Source organism: Sinocyclocheilus grahami, unplaced genomic scaffold (genome assembly GCF_001515645.1).
Source record: "Sinocyclocheilus grahami isolate Dianchi unplaced genomic scaffold, SAMN03320097.WGS_v1.1 scaffold200.1, whole genome shotgun sequence".
NCBI classification, from domain to species: domain Eukaryota; kingdom Metazoa; phylum Chordata; class Actinopteri; order Cypriniformes; family Cyprinidae; genus Sinocyclocheilus; species Sinocyclocheilus grahami.
In genome coordinates this window covers 637,776-648,844 of record NW_015505379.1, presented here as the reverse complement: position 1 = coordinate 648,844, position 11,069 = coordinate 637,776, and the positions used below count along the sequence as shown (strand labels likewise).

The window sequence follows — 11,069 nt, the reverse complement described above, 5'->3', positions numbered from 1 at the left end:
TTCGCTTTCACAACGAAACACAGCGTCACACACGGTGGCCTTGAGTGAGCGGCGGCGGCCTAGAGTGAGCAGAGGTCAGGGGCTAGAGTGAGCAGAGGCGACGGTCTTGAGAACGGCGCGGCCGGCAGATTCGATGAAGGAGCGTCCGGAGGGCTTGCGGCAACCACATGTGACGACCCCGGGCTGGACTCCGCTTCGTCCACGGTGAAAGCCGATCCGGTGATCCACAGCGCAAAGTTGTTGTATTTCTTCAGCGACCAGCACGGATCAGCTCCAGGCATGACGAAGCAGATATCATCCTCTTTTGGAAGGCCAAACAAAGTAGTTTCGCTTTCACAATGAAACACACAGCGCCTTCACGACATGGCGGCGGGAACAACAATACTACAGCAAGAATAAAAGTTAAGCCTTCTTTGCGTGAACATTTGGGCGGCGTTATGCAAATCTTCCCACATCGTGACGTAGACATGTGGGGGCGTGTTAGAACGAGCCGTTTTAGGTAGGTGTGGCTGACTCTGAACTTTTATAAAGAATATCTCTTTGGATTTGAGACTTTAGTCTTTGCAACTTTACAGATCTTCTTTATGCACCAAGAGCTAGTAACACTCCAAAGAGAAAGGATTGAAATTGAAATCGCATCATATGACCCCTTTAACTAATATGTGGCCCTGGACCACAAAACCAGTCATAAGGGTCACTTCTTTTAAAAGCTGAATAAATAAGCTTTCCATTTATGTATGGTTTGTTAAGATTGGTCAATATTTGGCCTAGACACAACTATTTGAACATCTGGAATCTGAGGGTGCAAAAAAATTTAAATACTGAGAAAATCGCCTTTAATAGTTGTTCAAATGAAGTTCTTAGCAATGCATATTACTAATCACAAATTAAGTTTTGATATATTTACGGTAGGAAATTGACAAAATATCTTCATGGAACATGATCTTTACTTAATATCCTAATGATTTTTGGTATAAAAGAAAAATCGATAATTTTTTTGGCTATTGCTAAAAATATACCCAAGCGACTTAAGACTGGGTTTGTGGTCCAGGGTCACATATATCAACTATGTAAATGAAGAAACAAAATTTACAATCTGACCAATCAGAATCAAGTAGAGTTGTGAGTCATTCACCTTGCTTATTCCCTTCCTCTGCCTGTCAGGAGTGTGTGAGGAGGTATGTGCAGGATGCTGAGAGAAGTATTCGTGAGGAGTGTGACATTAAGGCAGAAAGAGAGAAACAGGCCCTACAGGACAGACATGAAGAGAAGATATCTGAGCTACAAAACAGGTAAAAATACACATGATGAAACTCTCCTGCGCACCCCAGCTTCATGTTGTGATGCATCTCAGCTATTCTCTTTCTCCTTCCTTCCTACCTTTTGTAAATTTCATCAAGTTCTCTCTTTGTATCTCTCTACCTTCTCCCTTTTCTACTAGAATCCTAGATTTTAAAGATTTTGTTGTCGTCATCAACACTGCTTCTCCACCAATTTTCTTTTTTGTTTGTTTTTTGTCAATAATGTTTTGAAGTCGTGCATGACGGTGCATGTGTGTTCCAGTATACAGCAGCTGCGGGACAGTCTGGAGCAGGCCTGCAGGGAGCGCATTCAGTATGAAGCAGAGTTTAAGGTCAGCCCTTGTAATGAGGTCATCATGAATAAATGAACAGCTTTAAAAAATGACCCGCTCAAATCCAGCATCTGCAACACCCTGCAACAAAATGACGGAATAACAGAACTCTCTCTCTCTTTCCATGCCAGCACACCCTCTGACGTTTGGTTCTTATTAAGCTTAGTTTGTTTCTCCCCATGAGTCTGTGTTCCTCCTTGTCTTAATAGATAACAGTATTGACATTTGACCTTTTGCTTGAGGACGTTTCCATCTTTGGTCATTATGATGATCCACCTGTCTAACTAACTGCACCTGTCTAACTAAAATGTAATCAGCATGTTTGTGTTCTTCCATCTCTCTCTCTGTCTTTCAGAAGGTGCAGGCCAGCTACAGGCGGTTTGTGGACCTGACTGATTCCTCCCTCCACTCTGATTACCTCTTAAAACTGCGCAGACTGGGGAGAGAGCCAGGTCTCATGGACACTGCGACACAGACTGATGAGATCACCTCCTAACTTGTGATGGCAGTGTTCTCACATCACACTGTCTGGGTATTTGACATGACATGTGTCATAGCAGTCACAGCAGTGTCCTGCACTACACGCTGTACTTTGTCTAAAGCCATTTGAAACATTTGTATAAATGTTAAAAGATGACAAGTTGTGGCATCTAAAATATACTTTCATTAATACATTTATCTTTACAAAGCATTTTTTGTAATGAAACGTGTCATCGGTTTCATAATAAATAGAATATGTACAGTATATACATTTTTGCAGTATTGCAAGATAAAAGTGAGTACTGCACATTTTGCTGTCTGCATGTAAAACTACATTGAACTAATTGGTTTATCAGATCAAATTTTAATAAACAATTCTGCGTATTTAATACCCTATTAGTCTTATTTTACATTATAGTGTAGTGATTGACACTACTGATGAACAACATATTAAATATGTAATAATGTCCTGGAGCAGCTTACACATTGTTATTGTTAGTCCTATTTTAATTACAATAACATGCATTGTGTGATCCAAATGAACAGTATACTAGACATTTTCACTAGAAAATTGTTGCATGAAAAAAATATATTTGCCCTTTCACAGCAAGATTCCATAATGACAAATAGGCAGATATTACAGGTAAAAAAATACCTGTAAAAAATGATTAGTGCTGTTGCTAACTGTTGCTACAAGGCCCAATACAATTTTAAACAAAATAACCCAGTTTATTAAAAATTTGCTAGTCGTTAAAAAGCCTATTTATCAACTACTCTGCTTTAAATACAATGCCATTTGAAGTCTTTTGATGAATTGGGACAGCAGTAAAATATAAAATAAATGGGACATGAATGGATGGATGAATGAAATCGATGGATTAATCGTTTCTAACTGTTATATTAATATTGCATAAAATTATATTAATATTATATCAAATGGATATGGCTGTCCAAAAGAGCATCAAGATTTGCAGCGTGCTATCTGTAAAGCGTTATTGGACTGTAGTATCAGTACTTCACCGCTGGGTGTCAGTGTAGGCAAGGTTTTACTCTTTCGCCTTGGCTCCCATCAGCAGCACTTAAGTCCATTATACACTTCTTAATTGTAGTTTTCAGATGACAAGCATACAAACACAATTAATTACCGATTTCTCACATACGCAGAACGCTGAAAATCATTGCCGTTTCAATTGGACGGTAGAGATATTTATTAAACAAGCTCTTTATCTGCTGCATATCTTACTAAGCTTGTCATTAGTGTCGTTACCACCAGCATGAAATGTTATTACATGCACCGTTACCAGCGAATGCACTGGGGGCGCTGTAGCGCCGTAAGCCGTCGCTTCTGAATGCACAGCGCTGATCGGTGTGATCGGGTGCCGGGGATCACGATCATCATATCAAACGGAAAAAGAAGCAGTGACAAAAATGTACGTGCTCTGAGACTGGTATCATTTATTTATGGAGAGAATCCTTTACATGAGCGTTGGGAAATAGGTTTGCATGGTATATGGATGTGTTCGTGACTGACGTGATTTAATAGCACCTCTACATGCGGAAAAAACAAATCCCCCAAAGAAAAATCCGCTCCGTTAGTGCGCACTCCAGCCGGAAGATGGGATTTTTCTTATTCGAGCCCGCACATCTCCCCTTTCCACCTCCCTCCGCCTCTCTCTCTCTCTTTCTCAAAACAACTCGGTCTGTCAGTGTGCACCGAGCGTTAGGAACAAGTCTCACTAGTCGGATTTGCAGCCAGAGAGAGAGACACATCGAGAGAATCCAAGCAGGACAGGCGAGAAATGAACTATCTAATGACTTGCCACATCCGAGCACATTCTCAAATACCCTGCAACCGAGACCCATGAATAAGGATTGCAATATTTTTTCCACCCTGGAAAATCTGGCAATAATTTTGTCAGTCTCGGCACATTTGTAAATTTGTGTCCATTTGAAATGCTTGTTTTTAATTTGCATTAATTAGTTTCGTTTTGCTATTTTCCCCCCCCGTTAATTATCTGGATTGTTTGTTGCCCGTCTCAACATTTCAAGTGCATACGGGATTATTGGCATCTAGGAGTCAAGCAGGAGAATCCAATTGGAGAACTAGAGGGGAGAAAGAGATCTGTCCAGCATCAACATGTTCTTCTGAAGAGGCGAGGAAAAGCTCATTCCAAACCATCATCTACCATCACATTCTCGTCCTAATTCGGCGGAATAGCAGAATGCAGCGGGAGTGAAAAGGGAATGGGAAAGATTGGTCCAGTTTAAACCCCTCGGGAAAAAACAATAAGCATCACGAAATACTGGAAAAGTAAACTCTTGCAGGGAAAATTGCAGAAAAACGGCAGTGGGAGTTTTGTCCAAGAGCTACTTTTCCCTAAAGACGTTTTTTGTGGAATTCTCTCCTTAAATCCACATAGACAGCACATTTGTTTAATCTATCCTCCCGTGTGTGTGTGTGTTTTAGCAGATATCCATGCAGGCTCCCAAAACACGTTGTTCCTGATCACACTGACGGATCCACCTGAAGCACACACGCTTTGTTCGGGTCCAGAGATCTCCAACCTCTGGGAGCGTAGCCTATCCCACACAGCTTTGATGGGAGTAAATAGACGGAATTCGGGATTTCAGATGGCGAGTCGGGGCTGTGAAAATGGATTGGGAATTCTCCTGATATTCTTAGTGGATTTACTCGGGATCACGGCGAGCAACATGGAGCCCATCTACTGGAATTCCTTGAACAAAAGGTAAGAGCCGCAACTAAAGGCATTGGGCACGGCGTTTATTTAAGGAGAGCTTTGCGTTGGAGCTGGTCAAACGCCTCGTGGTTTCGCACAAATCGTTGGAGGACGGCTTTGTAACGTCTCTCGCAGGGGGAAAGAAAACTGTTGAGCGCTATTACGCAGACAAGCCCCTTAGTGGATAATCGCGAGTGTGCAGAAGTTACGAGCATCAATGTCGCCAGCCTAATAAATGGCACATTTCATTGACGGTGTGCGTTGAGGAATTTTACGACAGTAGCCGCCACGGTTATTGACGCTGCACTGTTTCACTGCCTCTCCTTCAGATACGCTCCAGTTAGATTGGCATGACTTTTAGTTGCTCAACACCAAGTATTTTAATGCCATTTAAACAATGTAACCTTTGTAAAACGTTCTTGCTTCAACTTGTGAGAACGTGTAGAAGCCCTCAGAGCTGTTTTAGTCACCAGCTTAACTTCAGTCATGACAGCAGATAAAACAAAAGAGCTTGTTCTGCCAAGGTGTAAACTGTAACATTTACACCGACCATATATATAAAAAAAATGTTTACATGAATTCAAAACCGTTTGCACTTTTATTCATAGGCGACACTCTGTAAAATACAACTCGAACTTTGAAGGAACTGAAATGTAAACTAGAACCGTGAAGGCACAGCACTGTGAGCCCGGCCTCATGAAAATGCATATAAATAGTAGGCCCTTCGCCAAATAAAAACGAAAACTCGTGGTATTGATACGCAAAAAGTGACTTTGGCGTGTATATGCTACGCACGTGTTTGGCGTGCATATGATACGCAGTTTTCGCGTACATATGACACGCATCTACCCCACAACACTAATTCTACCCATCGCGTAGCATATACACGCCATTTTTTATATACAAAGTCCATTTTTGCGTATCAGTACCACGAGTTTTCGTTTTTTTTGGCGTAGTATTTATATGCGCTTTGGTGAGATCGGGTTAGCACTGTGGCCTACTTCTTAGGGATTATTATTAGTTAGCAATTTATCTGCTGTCATCAATTTATAATAGTCGACACTGGAGTTAACGTGGAAACACCTGAAGTGAAAAGTTTTACACGCAAGTGTTAACTTTAGATGGTCAATCAGTCCCATTTCACTCTGCAAAATTTATTACTCCAGTCACGGAGGTGACACGATTTTCTCTGCCGCAGGAAGTAATAGTGGGTAATTTACGGATAGATTTCTCGTAGTATATATGTGTAAATAAGGGGGAGGTTTCTGCAACTCAGCAACTGTGAATTCATTTAGTGGGGAGCCACATAAACGTCGATTTATGGCCGAGCAGACCCCTTTCTTTCGTCCTTCTGTCATTACTGAGCTTGTTTAAATGGACACCCGGCGTCGTGGGAGCTCTTGTGTGCCCGGTCTAAATCGGTATGTGGGTTATGAGGGCCTATTAGTGGTGCCACGAGCTCTTGAAAGACGAATAGGTTTTTAATGTGTCCATGTGGCGCATATACCGGGCTCTGCGCTTCAACAGATGCTGCTGGGAGGGGGTTGGAGGGGCTTTATTCTGTCCCAGTGGCCGCTGGTAGACGCTCTTAATGAGGGTTCTTGTTGGTGTTGCTTGTGTTAATCTAGCAGGGGACCTCATTTGAAACGGGAGCGCGCACGGGTGAGAGGCATGACCTTGACTGCGCGCTCTCTGCTTGACCTTTACCTGGGAGTGAGAGAAGCATTCTTTGCACTTTAAATGATACGAATTCGCTCATTTTCACTGTGGGAAACGCTCACAATTAAGAGGAAACTCGCATTTTGCTGAAACTGTACATTGCAGTCAGTCAGTGTTCATTTTACACATAAACATGTTAAGTACATTCACTTAGTAACACTTCACAGTCGTTTTAAATGGACAGTCAGTTGAATTTGCAAATGAAGCATGGTTAATGGTTCACAATATCAAAGTGGCCAAATAATGGCATTAATTTGCCCTGAAATCTGCCTTACATGCACTATACATTACATATTAAGTAGCTACTGTTTGCTTGTATTAATCACTTATTATTGTGCCACATGGTAGCTTGAACACTGTCATGTAAAGTCTGGTTTCTTTCCTACAACCCACATACACAAACACAGTGTCGCCATATTCATATTTAAATTGAAAATATGTGCAGTGTAAATTTGGCTGCTCACGCAGACACGCACTTAAAGACATCTGCACCCTGTGGTTTTGCTCCAGGCTACAGGAGTCTGCACAGTTCGCTCTAAAAGTAGCTGTACGCAGGTTACATTGTTGGCAGTGCTGTATATTTAATAGGGATCGGTGAACCTCAGTGCTTTGAAGATGAGGTCCTGCATCTGTTGAATGTTTTATTCACCCGTTCAATCCCATCACTCTCTCCGTCACTACTACTGCTCCATCTCACCCTCTCACGATGGCTCTGCCACTCTCCTCCCTGTGCGAAATTAGAAACACGTGTAGCCTTCAGAGGAATGAAGAAGGAGTTGAGAAGTGATGGGAGGAAAGAGGGATCGGGAGACGAGGGAGGAACAGCGGGGCGCATCCTTAAATGTACAGAAATCAATATCTTCTAAGCCATGAATGTCAGTTTGAGTTAGGCTTAAGAAAATGCAAATCCAGCACAAAGATGCCTTGAAATTGTCTGCTTAGGGTAAAAAATCTATAAAGAAAAAATTGTGTTTGTTCATAGACACTGCAGTTTAATGTAATTACGGAATGTATATTTAATTAAGGGGGTGTACATGAAAAATGGTTTCTTGAGACTGAAAAGGCATGAAGCAGGAGGGCTTTTTTTTAGTTAACAGTAATGGTGTTTCTCAGTGAGCCAGCTTGTCTGGGAAGTGTCCTTCACCTTCTGACATTCACACCCCCTGATAAGTTGTATACACACAAGAAAGACAAAGTGTGTTTGTGTGTCCTTGGTACCCGGCTCTTTCTGGATGAGCAAACACATCTCTGACTGATGTTCTGAGGGGTCAGTTAGGCTGTGTAATTCTTACAATTGACTATGTTAAGATGTGAATTGGGTAATTTGATCCCAAACGGTTACTAACAGTTCAGAAGGTTTCCGTGTTCTTCTGTCTAAATCACTGTGCGTTTCGTTAATTGCGTTTCAGAGATTCAGATCCAGCTCAAACCTGTTGGGGGTTTTCCGATAATAAATTCAGACGAGCGAATGTGGGTAACTGTAAGGATTTGTGTGTTATCATAAATGTCACAGGGTCTGTGTGTGTACGCGTGATGGGCTTTTTGTATCAGCGTTCGCTCTCAAAGAAATATGTTAGCCCCACTGGATTTTTAATAATTAATTTATCGCAGGCTAATTGGGCTTGGATAAAAGCGCTAGTTAACTGATCTCAGGCTTAAGATGAGGCAAAGTACAAGGGAAATTTGGGAGGGAGGTCGTTGGGAGAAGGGATTAGAATAGAGACACTCTCAATAGGTCACTGACATACATGGTTGTGTGCAAAAAGTCCTAATTTGTAAGTCGCCTTGCATAAACATCTGCTAAATGAATGTAAATGTAGAAACAAACATAGAAAGTTTTTTTATTTTCTGACACTCTCGCTAATGGATTAGAGGATTGAATTCATGTTAATTTGCTAAACTGAGTAGATCCATTTAAGCTTCCTGACTGGATTCACCTCTTTTGGTCAAGGGAAATTTGGTTTTATTTCCGAGAGTTTAAATGCTGGTGTGCTGCTGAAAGTTAGTGTAGTGTATGAGTATGTGCTTGTGTGGGCTTATGGGTTTACTTATCTATGTTTTGAGGGAGCAATTGTCCCCAGATGTTAAATAAATGTGTATTTATACACACTCACACACAATGTTTTTGAAAGAAGTCACTTGTGCTCAACAAGGCATGCATTTATTTGATCAAAATACAGTAATATTATTAAATATTACTATATATATCAGGATTCTTTGATGATTAGAAAGTAATCATTTTGAGAGTTTTGGGGTTGATTTTTGGTTAGTCATTGTGAAAAAAAAATACAAATATTCGATGTTTTCTCATCTTTTAGATAGCAAAGTAAACAAGTGCGTGCATGTGTATATTAGATAAAGGGTGTATAGCATGAATGTGTGTGAAATAGCATTTTTGAGCTCTTATATAGCGTCTGCTCAGTACCCTGCAGTGAGAAATAGGGAAAATTGTGAGTGTTTGTGTGTGTGGTGCTGGGTCTGCTGGAGGCTTTTCGAGCTCTCAGCAACAGGAGCTGTGAAAATGGCTCTCAGCTGATGTGGCAGAATAACTGCAGCCTGCCTGCAGACCAGACACCCACACACACAAGGCTATATAATGGGGAAACAAAGGCGCCTTCCCTGCGGAGACAGCCAGAAGTGTGTTCAGGGGCTGTGTGATGCAAATATAAGGAACACATGTTCACACAAACACACTTCTGTGTGCCGAAATACATCCAGACATTTGTGGGGTGTTAATTTAAACTATTTAGAAATAATTGAAAGGACGTAGATCGTCACACACACCGTTTCATTGTTGAACTCATGCTGACGGGCGGGGAACAGTGTGTTGCCGAGAGCGGGCCCCCAGGGGACCAGGGCCTCCTAAACCCCTGCAGCATGGTGCGAGTGTGTGTGTGTGTGTGTGTGTGGTCTCACTCTGAACATCTCTCATCACTCTGTGTTTGTTTGAATCTGTGTATTTGTGTGTGCAGGTATGTGATGACAGTTCGCGGAAACTGGGCCTCCTCACTTAAGCCATAATATTCGAACACAGACCGAATATGAAACAGGGAATCAGTTCAGCTCTTTCTCCGCTGTCTTCCTTGTGTTTTTCCTATTATTTATTTATTTATTTTAAGAGTAATAAAGCTGATCAGGGTCTGCACCCACCTGCTGCTACAGATGTTAAGACCTTCACTTCTGTTTTCACTCTCTTTCTTTCTTGGCTAATTCCATTCACAGGTTTAAACGGTCACATGAGTGTTGGGCAGGAGGCTTTCCGTCTGTGTATTTGTGTGTGTGTGTGTGTGATTTGGTTAGTTCTCACACAGACCGCCTTTACTAATCAGGATCATCTTCTCCTGCTGCGGTAAGGTCCAGCCTGGGTCAAAGACACACATACATATACGTACCATCAGGTCTGGATTTGGCTAATGAGACAGGGAAATTCTCTTTCTTGCTTTTTGCCTTCTTTCTTGCTTTCTAGCTTTCCTTCTTTGTTTCTTGTTGAGTTTTGATATGATATACTGTTTTCAGTTAGTAGAAGGCTTTTGCTAGTGTTTTTCATTGAGATTCAGTAAGAATTTTTTTAAAGCAGTTAACAGGAATCACAGGAATAAATTACATTTGAAATATATATTCAAATAGAAAACAGTTACAGTTTTTAAATTGGAAAAACAATTCACAATATTACTTTTTATTGTCTTTTTGATCAAATAAATGCAGCCTTGGTGACCCCAAAATTACGACCCCAATATTTTTAATAGTATAGTATACATTTGAAAGAGGGATACAAGCCATATTTACAGACCAAAATGGGCATTTTTGACTCTTTTGGCCTTTAAGCAACACTCTAGCAACTACATAGCAACACCCTGGCAACCACCGACCACACCGTAGCATCAGTCGAAGCTTTTTCTTGTTGTTCTCTTCTGGCTTCCTCTTTCCCCAGAGTTGATTAGATGAATTGTAAACTTAATTAGCCAGAGGAAAACCGCCATGTTACTATAGATTAGCCCATGTCACCCGTGCCCACTTTTATTGACTTCCACTGCCTCTCTGTCTGCCTTGATCTGGAATCGGCTCTGATATGGAAAACAAAGGAAAGGCAAGTTTTACATGGCTGATTCCAGATCTAAAGGTCTAAGGGCTAAAATCTGTGTGAGATAGCACCGTTTACTCTATACTGCAGCTTTGAAGTGTTTCTCTAGTGGTCAAAATCATAGGCGGTCAATATTAATCAGAGGATACAGGTGGTTTGAAATCAGTTTGGCCATCTGTACACTGTGATTACTGTCTGTCTGTTCTGGGGTCGGTCTCAGGGTCTGTAATGGGGTCAGTGTCACTGCTCGGGCCGAAGGTGACTGATCTCGGAGCTGTAAATGAGAGCTGCAGACAGACACATGGAGCCAGACTTCATTTGCATCGTCGTCTCTACAGTTAAGAACACACAAAGTCAGAAGACAGGAGAGGAACAGCAGTTATCAACGGAAACTGGGACATCTGCAGATGTATTCAAA

General features: G+C 41.5%; 2 protein-coding genes across 2 annotated transcripts in view; both read left to right on the top strand.

Moving 5' to 3' along the window:
- The window catches only part of LOC107595324 (myosin-6), a 6,796-nt gene extending 4,667 nt beyond the window's left edge, over window positions 1-2,129 (top strand). Inside the window, exons 4-6 of the mRNA XM_016285694.1 lie at window positions 1,165-1,292; window positions 1,564-1,633; window positions 1,989-2,129. Of these exons, the coding sequence (XP_016141180.1) occupies window positions 1,165-1,292; window positions 1,564-1,633; window positions 1,989-2,129 (339 nt within the window). The remainder of the gene's footprint in view (window positions 1-1,164; window positions 1,293-1,563; window positions 1,634-1,988) is intronic.
- A 1,678-nt stretch (window positions 2,130-3,807) lies between these two features.
- The window catches only part of efnb3b (ephrin-B3b), a 74,223-nt gene continuing 66,961 nt past the window's right edge, over window positions 3,808-11,069 (top strand). Inside the window, exon 1 of the mRNA XM_016285640.1 lies at window positions 3,808-4,860. Within this exon, the coding sequence (XP_016141126.1) occupies window positions 4,712-4,860 (149 nt within the window). The 5' untranslated portion in view covers window positions 3,808-4,711. The remainder of the gene's footprint in view (window positions 4,861-11,069) is intronic.